Source organism: Ascaphus truei, chromosome 6 (genome assembly GCF_040206685.1).
Source record: "Ascaphus truei isolate aAscTru1 chromosome 6, aAscTru1.hap1, whole genome shotgun sequence".
Taxonomy (NCBI): Eukaryota; Metazoa; Chordata; class Amphibia; order Anura; family Ascaphidae; genus Ascaphus; species Ascaphus truei.
In genome coordinates, this window is record NC_134488.1 from 15312360 (window position 1) to 15329347 (window position 16988).

General features: G+C 47.3%; 1 protein-coding gene across 1 annotated transcript in view; it reads left to right on the forward strand.

The window, feature by feature from the left end:
* Nucleotides 1-16988, forward strand: part of LOC142498007 (uncharacterized) — a 139509-nt gene that overhangs the window by 42897 nt on the left and 79624 nt on the right. Inside the window, exons 28-29 of the mRNA XM_075606516.1 lie at nt 1040-1166; nt 1318-1517. Coding sequence (XP_075462631.1) covers nt 1040-1166; nt 1318-1517 — 327 coding nt within the window. The remainder of the gene's footprint in view (nt 1-1039; nt 1167-1317; nt 1518-16988) is intronic.

Here is a 16988-nt window from a genome sequence, read left to right on the forward strand (position 1 = left end):
CCATTTTTTTTTTTTGTGGACCTTGTTGGGGCTCACTGACACCCGTGAGAACCCCCCGGAGTGCACTGTGGGGCCTGTGGACACACGTGACGACCCCCGCCGGCCTGTGGTATTAATCCTGTGTGTTAAAAAAATGGTTTTATGTGGGGGCACAGCGGGTGGGTGGATGGTGTATTGGTGTTTATTAGATATTGTAATGTATATTGGGGGCCTAGGTGGTGGGTAGTGGGGCTGTTGTGTGTTTTTGTGTTTATTGTGGTTAGCGGGGGTGGGTGAAGGGGGTATTAGCCCCAAGGATGGGTGTTTAGGCCTACCGGCTGGTAGCAGGAGGGGTTAACCCCTTCATTACCTTAGCGTTATTAACCGCTAAAGTAATGAAGGTGTTAAGTCCACCCGCAACCCCCCCACAAGACCTAAACTCCCACAAAGGGCCAAATACCACCTTCGTCCACCCCCGCTACCCAAAATAAGCATGTTACTAGTAGTTAACCCTTTCATTGCCATAGCAGTTAGCCGCTAAGGTAATGAAGTTGCCTGTAAATGCATTTTTATTGCATGGGATTCATGCCGGGGGTCTCCGGTGGTGAGATTAATGGATATCAGATCCGGGCATCAATCAGATGTAAGAAAAATTCATTTTTTTTCTAAGTGCCGTCTTGCCTCTTATCGGCAGCTTCTCCCCACCTTCTTGCCAACTTTTTCTGGCGAGGGGATTCGGAGAAGAAATCTCAATTCTAGAGCGGCCATCAGACTCGATAAGCTGATCGGGGCTACTAGAATTGAGCGAGTTTGAGAAACTGCCGATATGTGGCGATAAGTGGCTTATCGCTGCGCGTTTGGTGAATTTTTTTTTCGGAATTTTTTTTGCCAAAAATTTCTAGTATCGCCAAAATATCAGAGCTTACAGAATAGCTGTAGGCTTTTTTGACGAAAAGCTGCTGATAACTGACTTATCGGATCTTTCTGCATAGGCCCCTTCATTGGGGATTGGTACATAGACATATTTGTCCATTGTCAAGAACATTTATCTTTTTGGCAGGTTCTATCAGCGAAACTATTTGCAGAGCTGGCTCATATTGCACTTCACGTACTGGTACCCCTCCCCTCTGCCCTGGTGGATATTTCTGCCCAGAAGGATCATCCAAGTACAACACCAGTAGGCAGATGTGAGTACAGATGTAGGCAGACATATTGTCTGCTTCTTGTTACAAATGCATATCCAATATGCTGTGAAGCTGATACATGGTATATTGAATAGGTGACAGTAACAGGATAAGACTTTCTGATATTCTACTGACTATCATGCTCTTTGTGTAGATGCACATTTCCTCATTACTGTCCCCCTGGAAGTCCGCACATGATGCCTTGTACAGGAGGTTATACAGCTGTGCAGGTGGTAGGGGTCAGAGACTCAGCAGAGAAATCCTGCAAAAGCTGTGAAGCAGGAACCTATCGCAGCAGTAGTGCCACTGATCTGACATGCCAGCCTTGTCCAGCAGGATTCAGCTGCCCCCATGGTAAGTCTGCAGGAGGTCTCTGAGCGCAAATATTCAAATCCAGTACACTGCTTACCTGTGCATGTTTTGAAACTGAGCCTGCATGAAAACACGAGCTATCCTAGCATTTTAAATATCATTTTCTACTATTGTGACAAATTGAAGATACCTGTGCCAAATAAATATGCATCTTTTAAAAACAGGTTTCTTAAAAACAGACATACAGTATGAAAAAAACAAATATGCACACTCACATGTAGGCACCTATGCAATGTGTTGTGAAGTTCACTTACCTTGTGAAACAGACTTACCTGCTGTACCTCAGTGAGGCTCAAATGAATGGAACTCAGGGCTGCACTCACTTGAGTACGACGGCTTCACAGCATTCTGAATGGAAGCTCCCTTACGGCTGCTGAGTATCACAGGCGAAAATATTCAGTACAGTTCCAAAGTGCAGGGAAACAGTTTCAGGCGAGGAGAATCCTGCTTGTGCAGCCAACACAACATCTTCAACGTGCAGGTCTCCTCAAGGACAGAGGTACGAAGTAGCGCTCTACTCACAAGTTCATAATGAAGTTCTCCATTTAATGTGACAGCCAAGAACAGAGGAGGAACAATGTTTCAGGTCCCATATGGACCCGATGAACGGTCCATATGGAACCTGAAACGTTGTTCCTGGCTACATCTGTACAGTGTTATCAGATGACCATTCATTAATAAATACTGAATGCCCATCTACTGTTGTCATAGTCTCAGATATACACAGACATGAACATATTACGATTAGTTCTCATCAGAAAATGTCCTTCACCACTTGCATTTACTTGCCATAAACAATTAAAATCCTAACAGAGTTTACACATCCTGCATATTTAAAATATATAAATATTCATCAGTATGCCACTTCCTAGAAATAGAATGTCACTCCTACCCAGGGTGTTATTAGGACGTCACAAACAGTGTTTATCTATTCTGTAATTGTTACTTTAGGAATAGAAAATATGTTAAACATTCAGCATTTTACAATAGAATGTTACATTAATAGGTAACAGCTGACATACTTGTGCAGTTAGTATCTAAAATCTAGATGTAAAATTATATATCCTCTAATTTAACACAGTGTTATCCCTAATTAAGGTTTTACACAGGTGGCATACCATATCTGCAGGTGTTCAAGAACATCAGAAATAATCCATTGCATTATATAGGTATGTGGTTTCTTAGGGACAGTCTATATATAACAAGATGGCTTAGACTTGCTAAGACTTAATCACCGTAAAACTGTTATGACGTATTCTTGATTCATATTATTGAATGCAGTGTAGGTATAACAGATAGCTTTTTTGATGGACGAAAAAAACACTGATGCATTGGCATTCAGCAAAGTGATACGTCATCCTCCAAGATTTTTGACTAATTTTCCTTAAATTCAAAAAGAATGCTTCCTATTACCCACAGCAGCATTTACCAATCAGTCAGGCACTGCCACACCCTGCACTTACACCTTACCCTATTGTTTCTGCGAATCTCCTAACAAACCACTTACATTGTAAGAGTTTCAGTGTAGGGATATTCCTTTTCCCATCACTTGCTTTTATGTTTATTACGTTTACTGTATTTGAATTAACTCCATTCTTCTGTACTGTAAAATACAGTATATAGTCTATAAAGCACTACAAATAGCGTTAGTGATATATGAATAAAACTATACAAACATGTATACAACAATAATAGCAGAGAATTTAAAGTAGAGATGAAAAATCACTCCAGTGTGCTCGGAATGCCTAGGAACACGTCAAGAAACAATTATGGAGAACTTACGAAAACTGTACTTGGAAGCAAATGAATCACTAAAGCAAAACAAGATAAGAAAATATGAAAGGGGACAGAGCAGTTATTGAGGAAAAACAAGAAATGAAACAATCCCAATACTCAAAAACAAGAATGAAATATGTAGAGCTGTGCAAGATGATTTGCAAGTGTTTAACAGCAAGGTAAGCGAGAGTGGTAATCAATGTTGAGTTCAAGAAAAAAAAATGATGTATGATTGGGAAGAAGCAAATCATCTCACTCAAACAAGACAATGGATCAACAATTTAAAACCATGCACTTATCATAAAGAGAGTTGAGGACTTCTATATGAAATTTTAGAAGAACACAGATAACACAGGGCATAATCCAGCAAGAAGAAACCACCAATGAAGTACTATGCGTCCATCCAGAAGAAGTGGCAATAAAGGCAATAAAATCCCTGCGAAAAATGAAAGTGCAACTGAGATCTTGAAGAAGCTGGAGGAAGTAAAGACAGTCCTTGCAAAACTCTTGACATGCTGCTTGAAGAACAGAAAATGTTCAGAACAAGGGAGTAATGCCATAGTTATACTTACCCATAAGAAAGGAGACAAAGAAGCGCTATGTACATTAATGGCGCTATATAAATAAAGACATACAATACAACTACAAACCAATCAGTTTACTTCCAATCATTTATGAGATTTGTAAAAAGTTACTCACTAATAGGTTGTAACAGACCCTTGACTGTGCCTAGCCTAAAGAACAAGCAGAAATTCACAGTGGATACAACACAATGGACTACATCTAAGTTGTACTATAAGTGATTTCTCAAATTAATTAATATTATCTACTGCTCATCTTGAGATCTGTGACGGCTCTGGAGATTCCTTCCCCTTCTGGTCCCTCTCTCCCATCTTCTGTCACCCCTTCTACTCCTTCCCAAGCCTCTTCTTTACCCTCCACCTCTCTCCCTTTGCCGCAGCGCGTACCCCGCAGGTCTCGCATACCCACGCGGTCCCTGAGCCCCTGCTATGATCCTCCCCATTCCCTTTCTCCCGCAGTGCCCGCATCACCTTCCCCTGTGGTGGCATCCGTCTCATTGCCTCCTCCCGGCGCGCCCACATGCCCCTCCGCTGATTCACCTGGTCCCTTCTAGCTAGTGACGTTGCACTAGTGTCAGTGGTCCTAAGGGAGCCTCGGATCCCTACTCCTGTCTGCTATGGAGGGCTCGCCTCGGCTTGCAGAGGATTCCTGAACCAGTGCCAGGTGCAGTTCGACACACAACCATCATCCTTTTCTACCAATCACTCTCGAGTGGCATATATCTTCTTGCTCCTCACGGATGAAGCATTAGCTTGGGTGTCACCACTTTCTGAAAAAAATTCCCCCTTGTTGGACGATTCCGTCGCCTTCATGCAAGCCTTATGGACAATCTTTGATACCCCCGACTGTGCAGCTTCTGCTGAATTTGCACTATGACAGCTAAAGCAAGGCTCTCGCACTATGGGACAATATGCCATTGAGTTTAGGACCCTGGCAGCGGAGACCGATTTGAACAAGAGGGCTTTGAAGGCTGTTTTCCGTCAGGGCATTGAGGAGAGGCTGAAGGACGAAATGACGTACAGGGACCTAACCGCAGATCTGGAAGGATTGGTCGCCTTTTTCTTGTCCCTGAACCTTCGGATGATGGAGAGATGTCAGGAGCAGGATCGTTCTTACAGATTCCGATCTCTTCCGCTGACTCCACCTATTCAGGCCCCGTCCAATGAAACACAAGGAAAACACCCATACCCAGAACAAGTAGGGGAATTTTCTCTGGCTATCTGCACCCTCTCCCCATCTCCTTGTCATTTGATGGTCCCCATCTGCCTATCCTGGCAAGACCATTCCGTGATAACGAAGGCTTTCGTGGACTCGGGAGCCGCTGGTATATTTGTGGATAAGGCATTTGCTCAGCGGATCAAAATCCCTCTCCAGAGGAAGGTTGTACCCATAGGTATCTCTTCCATCAATGGTAGACCATTGGGATCAGGGGTCGTATCACAAGAGATGGTCCAAATCAAGGCTACAGTTGGTGTTTTGCACCACAAACTCAGCCAGCTGGACGTCATCAATTCCCCAGCCATCAATGTGATTCTAGGACTTCCCTGGCTATACACCCACAATCCCCAGATCGACTGGATTTCGGGTCAGATAATAACTTGGGGATCGGCCTGCCATGACAAATATATTTCACCCTGTCATCCTGTGGGTACTCTTCTGCTACCGGCCTGGAAGATTTACCCAGTCTCCCGACCTGTTACTATGACCTTAAGTGGGTCTTCGACAAGGGGCAGGCTGAAGAATTGCCTGTGCATCGACCATTTGATTGTGCGATTGATCTCCTTCCTGGGGTGACTCCTCCACATTGACGTACATATCCTCTTTCCGAACCGGAGACCAAGGCAATGAGGACATACATTGAAGAGAACCTGAAGCGAGGATTCATTAAAAAATCCTGTTCTCCTGATGGTGCAGGCTTTTTCTTTGTGGCAAAGAAGGATGGATCATTGAGACCCTGTATTGATTATCAGGGTTTGAATAAAATTTCTGTCAAGAACCGGTATCCTCTTCCTCTGATCACCGAACTCTTTGAAAGTCTACGTGGGGCAACAGTTTTTACCAAGCTCGATTTAAGAGGGGCTTATGGCCTTATAAGCATAAGGCAGGGTGACGAGTGGAAAACCACTTTCAACACATGCGATGGTCACTACGAGTACTTGGTGATGCCCTTCGGCCTATGCAATGCACCTGCAGTGTTCCAGTTCTTCGTGAACAACATTTTCAGAGACATGTTAGACTCCTCAGTTATTGTATACCTTGATGATATCCTCATCTATTCTAAAATCCTGGAACAACATCATCAACAGGTGAGGGTGGTCCTTAAACACCTCCTGGAGAACAATCTCTTCAGAAAATTCGAGAAGTGCGAATTCAAAAAAGACTGTCTTTCTTTTCTCGGATACATCATCTCTGCACAGGACCTAGAAATGGATCCTGCCAAGGTTGCTGCTGTTCTGGACTGGCCAGTAACTAAGGGATTGAAAGCCATCCAGAGATTCTTGGGTTTCGCAAATTATTACAGGCGATTCATTCTGCATTTTTCTGAAATCGGTGCACCCATCACAGCCATGACAAAAAAAACAGACACATCGCATGAACTGGTCTCCGCAGGCTCAGGCGACTTTTCTGAAGCTCAAGAAATGTTTCCTCTGCACCCATCCTGAAACACACCGATCCTCATCATCCTTTCATCGTCTGTCATGCTGTGCTCACCGCAAAGAGGCGGGACCACAGTGCTGGAGGAAGGAATGGATAAAATGCCACCCACAGCCACGGGCGCATGTCTGGAGTGTAGGTTTGGTCAGGTTAGCTGGGTCAGGGTTGGAGAGGTATGGATGGTTGATATACTGGCCAAGGTCAGAGTAGGGAGGTACCGAACGTTGCAGGTACTATTAGCCGAGTCCGGGATTGGAGAGAGTAGGGTCGTCGTTGTCCAGTTTCCGAGGTCAGGTTTGGAGAGATAAGACTCATTGTGGAAAGCCGGGTCAGTACACAGAATGAAGATCAGCAAGACTTTGGAGGCAGAGAGAGGTAAGAACAACGTAACTGGTTCTATGCTCAGCCAAAGTGCTAGTGGCACAGCTGAACATATGTAGGTGAGAGCAACCAATGGGCAAGCTGCAGCGTGGAGGTGTGTACCAGGTCGGAGCAGTGATAGGATGAAGTGCAGGTGCAAGGAAGGTCTCTGATAGCAGAGAGGCTGTTATGCCGGTGCTGCCCACAGACTTGATTGAGAAATTTGCGGTAGGCGTGCGGGTCCCCATCGTACTGCTTGGGTGCCGGGATCTTCGGGCCTGGTGCTGCGGCGCCCACCGGTTCCACGTGTGCCGGAGGTGAAACCACAGTGGGTGTATGTAAAGAGAGACCTTCTACCTGTCGGGTGAGAAGAACCAGCTGATCGTTCATGACCTGGATTTGCTGGTACATAGCCGATATCATGCTACCACGTTCAGTCTGATCTGCATCTTGTGGGCTTGACATAATGTTACATAATGTTACGCCGGTGCTGCCGCAGACCAGACCCGTCCCTTATACTGAGGTGGGGACGTATATGTGCACACAACCGCAGCAGAAGGAGTGTGTCCGGAGTGTGGTATTTTGGGGTTGCCTGGCCAGGTGGAAATAGCTGTAGCAATACTCGCCGGTACCGGTAGAAGAGTCGAAGTAGTTGCCATTAGCCAAGGTCAGGGATAGGAGAAATCCGGAAGGTCGGAATCCAAGCAGAGGTCCAGGGGCGAGAGAAGTTGCGTAGTCTAAAGGGAGCCGAGGTCGGGAGCCAGAGAGTGTAGTCCACCAAACCGAGTCGTAACCTAAAAGACCGAAGACAAGAGAAAGCCAGAACAGACATCCACAAGAGATACTATCTCGAGCGATGTGAGAGGTAATACAGGTACAATAAACTGCGGCTGACCAATGGGAAGCGGAGGCAGGCCTGGAGGAGCACGAGGAGCTATCCTGGATTGGTTCCCATGATAGGCAGCCAAGTGGGAAGCTTTGGGGTTAAGTGGTAGCCAGCGCGTGGGCAGGGGCGTGGCTTCACTGCAAGAGCAGTGAATAAATTATCTTGGTCCGGTGCGCGCTCCGTAACGAGGGGAGGCGCGTGCGCAGGGGTAATGGTTGCCGCCTGAGTACCAGCTGCCTGCGGAGCAGCGGCCGCCCGCCGGGGCGGACGGGGAAGTTCCCTAACCACGGAGGCCGGGTGGGAGCGGCGAGGAAGGAGTCCCACAGCGGCAGTGTCAAAAGAGGTGAGGGGAGGTCATGCTGCAACCGCCGTGACCCCTGAATCCTTACAGTAACCCCCCCCTTCCATGGTTTGGATAGAAACTTTTTCCGGAAGCGTTTAAGAAGTTCTGGTGTGTGAATGTCTTTAAGAGGTACCCAAGACCTTTCTTTGGGTCCAAAGCCCCTCCAATGGACCAAGAACCGGACCTTACCTCTCGAGAGACGGGAATCTAGTATAACTTGGACCTCGTACTCTTCGTTGCCCTGTATGATCACTGGATCAGGTTTAAGACTGTGGTCCGGAAAGAGGGGACTGGAGATGAACGATTTGAGAAGTGATGTGTGAAAAACATTAGGAATTCTCATGCTTTGAGGTAATTGAAGAGGTAAGGCCATCTGGTTTACCTGCTCCAAGATAGGAAATGGGCCCAGAAACCAAGGTGCCAATTTAGGGGAATGGGTTTTGAGGTGGATATTCTTGGTAGACAACCAAACCTTATCCCCTGGCTTGTAACTGGGTGCAGGTCATTGACAACGGTCAGCCTGGATCTTCGAAGTCAGGGAGGCCTTTTGAAGTGCCGATTGATTTCTAACCCAAGAGTCCTGTAGGCGGGAGATGTGTTCATCTACTGCTGGTACTCCAGAGGAGATATTGGAAATAGGCAGGTGAGCCGGATGGAATCCGTAATTAATGAAGAACGGCGTCTCACGAGTGGATTCATTCCTGGAGGAATTAAAGGCATACTCAGCCCAGGGAAGTAATTCCGACCAGTCATCCTGGGAGTCAGAGACAAAGCACCTTAAATACTTCTTGAGGGATTGATTAACCCTCTCGGTCTGCCCATTAGATTGAGGATGATATCCAGAAGAAAAAGAGGAAGAAATGCCGAGATTTCTACAAATTGAGAGCCTCGGTCCGATACGATGGACGTGGGAATACCATGGATCCGGAAAATTTAATTGGAAAAATATCGGCTAGGGTGGGTGAGGAGGGTAATCCTTTGAGAGGAACAAAATGTGCCATCTTGGAGAACCGATCCACCACTACTAGAATGGTGTTCATGCCATTAGACCTAGGCAATTCGATAATAAAGTCCATGGATATGTGGGACCAGGGGCGCTCCGGAATGGGTAAAGCATAAGAAGACCATGGGGTCTCTGACGAGGTATCTTATTGCGTGCACATACCGGACAGGCCCGAGTAAATCCAAGGATGGACTTGGCCATATTGGGCCACCAGAAGGTGTGATGGATGAGGTCCAATGTTTTTTTGAATCCCAGATGTCCTACCGAACGGGAAGCGTGACCCCAATCCAGAATCTCAGGAAAAAAATTGGGCTCTACGTAGAAGGTGTCCTTCGAGATCTCTGGGCAGGTGTTTTTGGGATTTAATGATTTTTTCAAGATCCTTGAATGCAGGGACCGCGAGGATCTTTTGCTTTGGAAGGATGGACTCGGTAGTCTTCTCCAGTCTCTCTTCAGAAGAATACTGTCTAGAGAGGGCATCCACCTTGACGTTCTTGGTGCTGGGAATGTAGGACAAAAAAAAATTAAACCTAGAGAAAAATAACGACCTGTGGGCTTGACGGGATCCCAAACGGCGGGCACTCTCGATATACAAAAGATTTTTATGGTCCGTGAGAATCGTGAACGGCTCTTTTGACCCCTCCAGAAGATGCCTCCATTCCTGAAGAGCCAACTTGACAGCCAAAAGCTCCCTATTGCCCACATCATTGTTCCTCTCTGCTGGAGAAAACTTCTTAGAGAAAAAACCACAAGGGTGGAGTTTATCCTGTGGAGAAAATCTCTGGCAGTCCGAAGCGTCTACCTCCAGGGTAAAAGGAAAATTGGTATCCGGGTGTCGGACGATAGGAGCTGAGACAAATGCTTGTTTCAATGTTTTGAAAGCCGTGACTGCCTCAGGTGACCAAGTCGCAGGATCCGCTCCTTTTCGGGTCAGTGCTGTGATCGGAGCGATGATGGTGGAAAAATTGCGAGAATAAATTTCCGGTAATAATTGGAAAACCCCAAAAACCGTTTAGTGGACTTGAGGTAATTGGGTTGCGGCCAATCCACTACGGCTTTAAGTTTCTCTGGGTCCATGGCAAATCCCCTGTCGGAAATAATATACCCATGAAACGAGGTGGAAGTCTGGTGAAAAAGACACTTCTCCATTTTGGCAAACAAACGATTCTCTCGGAGGCGGGAGAGGACGAACATCGAATGGGTGATATGGTCCTGTAGATTTTTAGAAAAAATAAGAGTCGTCCAGATAAACAATTCCAAAAATATTAAGGACATCCTGAAAAATATCATTGATAAAGTCCTGAAATACCGCCGGGGCGTTGCATAAACCGAAGGGCATCACAAGATATTCATAGTGGCCACTATGGGTGTTGAAGGCAGTCTTCCATTCGTCGCCTTCTCGGATGCGAATGAGGTTATATGCCCCGCGAATATCTAGCTTGGTTAACAGGTTGGCACCTTGAAGTCTGTCGAAGAGTTCAGAGATGAGAGGAAGGGGGTAGCGGTTCTTCACCATAATACTGTTCAGGCCCCAGTAATCTATACACGGTCTGAGAGTACCGTCTTTTTTCTTAACGAAAAAGAATCCGGCCTCAGCGGGCGAACTGGAATGCCATATAAAGCCCTGCTTTAAGTTCTCGCGAATATATTCGTCCATGGCTTCCGTCTCCTGCAGAGAGAGGGGGTAGGACTTGGATTTGGGCAATGTGTATCCGGGCACCAAGTCTATCGGACAATCGTAAGATCTGTGAGGGGGTAGTAGCTCGGACTGAGTCTTGCTGAAGACATCCATAAAATCTGCGTACGGGGCAGGTAGGTTTTCCTTGGGGTTGGATGTATTAGCCAGCAGTTGGGGTGGGAGTACAGCTGGTGGGGAAGACTTCTCTGACCTTGACCTCCACACAATGGGATCAGGAGATGTCCAATTGATGTGTGGATTGTGCTTCTGCAACCACTGTAAGCCATGGGTGACAGGTGTTCCAGGAGCATGGATTACATCCAAGGCCAGGGTCTCCTTATGGGAATGAGAAGAAAGGGTGAGAGGGCTGGTCTCCAAAGAGATGTAAGCCAGGCTGAGAGGGCGGCCGTCGATCCCTATCAAGGCAATGGGAGATTTCTTCTTAATGAGTGGAATCCAGTTCAATTCGGAGAATTTCTGGTCCACAAAGTTTCCTCCTGCGCCGGCATCAATGAAGGCCGTTGTAGAAGTCTGAAAGGTAGGACCAGAGAGGGAAACGGGTATAGTAAACTTTTTAGGAAGTTCCTTCTTGGAAAGGGGACAGGGAGAATTAGCACCCAAGGAGCACCCCTTCATACTCACTGGGCTTGATCATTTTCCGGACACTGAGGACATTCGCGAATCAGATGCTCAGAGGATCCGCAGTAAAAGCATAATCCACTGAGTCTGTGGAATTGTTGAATCGGTGCCCGGGTGCGTTGAACTCCGAGTTGCATCGGTTCTGGGGCCTCCAGAGCGAGCAGCGGAGAAGTGGTCGGTCTCGTGGGTGAAGGGAACCTGGGAAAGGGGGCACAAATCGGAAGTGTTGGCACTCGGAGTGGCGAACCTGGAGACGTTGATCCACCCGAATGGCCTGGGAGATAAGTTCCTCCAGACGTCCTGGCCTGGGTTGTGAGGCGAGCTCATCTTTTATGGAATTCGTTAGTCCTCGCCAAAAAACTGCGACTAAAGCCTTCTGACCCCACCGAGTCTCAGCTGCTAAGGTCCTGAACTCCAACGCGTACTGGGCCATGGGCCGACGTCCCTGCGAATGCTGAAGCAAGGAATCAGAAGCAGTCTCCTGACGTGCGGGAGTATCGAAGACCTGACGAAAGTCTTGTCTAAATGCCACATAATCTTGAGTAATTTCAGGGCGTAGTTCCCAAATCGGGGAGGCCCAGGCCAGGGCATTTCCCGTGAGTAAGCTGTAGACATATGCCGCCTTCTTAAGTCCGGATGAGTACTGCTGCGGAGCCATCTAAAACTGGATCTCACATTGATTGAGAAATTCGCGGCAGGCGTGCGGGTCCCCATCGTATGGCTTGGGTGCCGGGATCTTCGGGCCTGGTGCTGCGGCGCCCACCGGTTCCATGTGTGCCGGAGGTGGAACCACAGTGGGTGTCTGTAAAGAGAGACCTTCTATCTGTCGGGTGAGAAGAACCAGCTGATCGTTCATGACCTGGATTTGCTGGTACATAGCCGATATCATGCTACCACGTTCAGTCTGATCTGCGTCTTGTGGGCTTGACATAATGATACGCCGATGCTGTCCGCAAACCAGACCTGTCCCTTATACTGAGGTGGGGACGTATATGTGCCGCAGCAGAAGGAGCGTGTCCGGAGTGTGGTATTTTGGGGTTGCCTGGCCAGGTGGAAATAGCTGTAGCAATACTCGCCGGTACTGGTAGAAGAGTCGAAGTAGTTGCCGTTAGCCAAGGTCAGGGATAGGAGAGATCCAGAAGGTCGGGATCCAAGCAGAGGTCCAGGGGCAAGAGAAGTTGCGTAGTCTAAAGGGAGCCGAGGTCGGGAGCCAGAGAGTGTAGTCTTCCAAGCCGAGTCGTAACCTAAAAGAGCGAAGACAAGAGAGAGCCAGAATAGACATCCACAAGAGATACTATGTCGAGCGATGTGAGAGAGGTAATACAGGTACTATATACTGCGGCTGACCAATGGGAAGCGGAGGCAGGCCTAGAGGAGCACGAGGAGCTGTCCTTTAATTGGTTCCCATGATAGGCAGCCAGGTGGGAAGCTTTGGGGTTAAGTGGTAGCCAGCGCGTGGGCGGGGGGCGTGGCTTCACTGCAAGAGCAGTGAATAAATTATCTTGGTCCGGTGCACGCTCCGTAACGAGGGGAGGCGTGCGCGCAGGGGTAATGGTTGCCGCCTGAGTACCAGCTGCCTGCGGAGCAGCGGCCACCCGCCGGGGAGGACGGGGAAGTCCCCTAACCATGGAGGCCGGGTGGGAGCGGCAAGGAAGGAGTCCCACAGCGGCAAGAGTCAAAAGAGGTGAGGGGAGGTCATGCTGCGACCGCCGTGACCCCTGAATCCTTACAGAGGCAGCCTGAACTATTGGGCGCGTGTCCGTGCGCGTGCCGCGTGTGCCTGGGCACAGTGTGGGAAAGGAGTGTAAAGGGAGGCGAGGAGGGTCCTGCACTCACACGTGGTGAGTGGGGTGTGCGCCGAGGGCGGCGCGGTCCCTGAGCCTCACATTGTCGAAGTGGATGCATCTGATGTTGGAGCAGGTGTAGTCCTGTCACAGAGAAGTGAGTTTCAAGGTCGATTACATCCATGTTCCTTCGTCACTAAGAAGTTTTATCCTGCAGAACACAACTACGATGTGGGCAATTGTGAACTACTAGCTGTAAAAATGGCTCTGGAGAAGTGGAGACACCTTCTTGAGGGAACCGCCATACCAGTTATGATTTTTACGGACCATAAAAACTTGGAGTACCTTGAGGGGGCACGCTGGTTAAACACTCACCAGGCTATACAGGCAGTCTTTTTTAGTCACTTTAATTACGTGATCTCTTACCGCTAGGGTACCAAAAATGTCAAGGCGGGTTCCTTATCATGCCAGTTCTCCACAGATGACACTGATTCGATGGACCCATCATTCCCTCATCAAAGATTGTGTCTGCTATTTCAATTCTTCATCGTATTCAAAAAGCCCAGACCAAGGTCCCTGCTGGAATAACCATTCCCCCATCCAAACTTTTCGTTCCCCCTCTCCTTTTGGCAGGAGGTTCTTCGTTGCGGACAAGAATCCAAGCTCGCAGGAAACCCAGGGTTTCGGAAAACATGTGAGCTCCTGGAGAGGACCTTCTGGTGGCCAGAATTAAGAACAGAGGTACAGGACTTTGTCTCGGCCTGCAGTGTGTGTGCCCGAACTAAGGTTCCTCGAACACTTCCTTGTGGGCTTCTGCAGCCACTGCTTATACACGCCATTCCTTGGACGCACCTTTCCATGGACTTTATAGTGGAACTTCCCCCTCTTAGGGCATGACCACGATTTTGGTTATTGTGGATCGTTTTACAAAACAGGCTAATTTTTTTCCCCCTAAAAAAGCATCCCTCCTCCCCGGAACTGGCAGACATCATCACCAAGGAGGTATTTCGTCTGCATGGTCTGCCTTTACAGATCGTCTCAGACAGGGGGTCTCAGTTCATCTCTAACTTTTGGAAGGTGTTCTGCAAGCGATTAGGGATTGCTCTATTTCTCATCTGCTTACCACCCACAATCTAATGGGCAAACCGAGCGCACCAATCAATCCCTGGAGCAATACCTCAGGGGCTATACAAATGAACATCAGAATGATTGGACAGAGCTCTTACCACTAGCAGAGTTTGCCCGTAACAATCCACAGGTGCGCCGACGAGTATTCTAAAACTTGCCTTAAACTTGCCCTGGAAAATCTGGGGCTATCACTAATAAGACCCATGTACATGCTGGGTACAGCAGGGGTCCCTGGCAGTCCCATTCAGTTTGGATGAGACTGCGAGGGTCCCCTGCTGTTAATCCGATGGGTCTTTAGTCTGTCTGCAGAAATGTCACTGAAATGTTGCAGCATGTACCCAGCATGTACCTGGGTCTTGTTGGTGATTGCCCCAGATTTGTTTAAGAATACTCGTCGGCACTACAGTACCACATGACTCCCTGAACTGTTCCCCATTTTACGCAGCTTGGTGTTACCATTCCCGTACCCTTCCCCTTCATTCTCCACAAGTAGATGTCCCAGCGGCGGATACCAGGGCACAGAATCTACAGGACCTTTGGAAAGGGATTCAGGCAACCTTCCCTTCGGCTACCGAGCAACAAAAGAAATCAGCGGATAAGCACCGGAGGCGATCACATCCATACTTCATCAGGGATAAGGTATGGCTTTCAACGCGAAACATCCATTTACGCCAGCCTTCTGCTAAACTCAGACCACGGTTCATTGGTCTGTACAGCATAATTCGGAAGATAAATGAAGTCACCTTTCAGCTGGAGCTCCCCTCCTTTTTAATAACTCCCATCACTTTCCACGTGTCCCTCCTGAAACCTGTGGTGAGGAATCACTTTTCTGAGGATCCTTCCCCTTGTAGTCTGGTAAATGTTGAGGGTCAAATTGAATACGAAGTGCGGCAGATACTTGACTGTCGTAACTCCAGAAGATCGATTCAATATCTGGTTGATTGGAAGGGGTATGGTCCTGAGGAAAGGAGCTGGGTGAAGTCTCAGTCAAGGCATTCCATCATCGTCTGCCAGAAAAACCAGGACCTGGTCGCCCCGGAGTTCGTCCCAAGGGGGGCGGATACTATAAGGGATCTGTCTGAACTTCCAGGAATGGAACTGTAATGGTGTCAATGGCACTAACAGATAATATATAAATATAAGAAAGTGAATATACAACCAGATGGCGTATGGCAGATTCAATGATGATCTCAGCAGACGGTGATCAAACATGAAATATAAAAAAGGAAAACATAGTATAATACTGTAAACAATCTAGACAAACAAACAATGACTAACAATGTTGCTGAACCACACAGATGACTAAATAAAAAACATTTAATATATCATAAAAACATATGAGACAAATTTGACAATATTATAGGTCCCAACGATATCCTGTAACTGGCCGAAATGCCCGCTACCTGTTCCTGATTCCTGAACTCCTACCTGTCGATTGGTAACTTGTGTGCTTTGCACACTCAATGCTTATGTTCTATTCTTTTGATGTACGCAGAATATTTATCCCTACATTTTATGTAATAATATCTTGATTTACTTCACCATTTGCGTTTTGCGCTTTTTTTTGTTTCCATTTCTCCAGTGTCAAGGGGGTGCTGGGCCACCCCCACATTTACGGCTGCAGACGCTATTGATAGCCACTTGTCACGGTTTTGTACAAATTTAATTATTTTATCACACTGTGGTAATATGTGGTTATAACTACAGTATTTAGTTTAATTTTAGGGGGTTTTGTAGTATTTACTTGCTTTATATCACTTGATACTATCACTTGTGGTTAATTAGTTGCGCACTTTAATTCTTTTTCACTATTGAAGATGCATACATTAAAGTATAAGTGTAATCCCCCTTTGGGATTGCGATCGCTTTAAGTGGTTAACTGTGTGGGCCCACAGAGAGTAAAGCCCCTTCCCCATCACATGGGATGATTGAGCAGTAGTTACTGTAAGCCCTGCCCCCTTTTGCCTGGATACAGTCACATCAGGCTGGCGTACATGTATATAGTGGGGGAGAAGCTTCTGGGAGGGAGATCCCTGGAGGAGACGCTGCAGAGGGATCTAACTGTAAAAATTGTTTAGTATAAGATAGGATAAGGATACCCCCTTTTTTACTGTTTAATAGTTAAGGAAAGTATCCCAGTTAGATAGTGACCTTATGAATGATTTCTTACTACCGTCTGCATTTCTATAGTGGCAGTCTATGCCCGGAAGGGGCTCCACAGATCCCATGGGATAGTTAGACCAGCCCCATCAGAGGGTCCATAGCTGTCCTTACTCCAGATCACCATGAGGTGGCATGCAGTGCCCATGAGAGGGACAATGATCATCGACTGAGCGAGAATAATACAAGGCCCAACAGGGGCTCTAAAGAAGAGAAGCTTTGCTGAAGCTGCCCAGAAGAGTTTTGTTAGGTAACAAAAGGGGATCAAGCCTCAGCATCTCCCTAGTGGGCTGAGATAGGGGCAGCTGGGGAAGACTGGGTTCAGACAGTAAAAGAGAGAAGGTCACAATGTTCATGCTAAGGTGCATATGAATGATGATGTACCTGTAGCCGCCTTTCCCCCATGTCTAGGGAAACTACCTGTGGTGCGTTACCTGAGTGGCTTACAGGAGGCCCGAT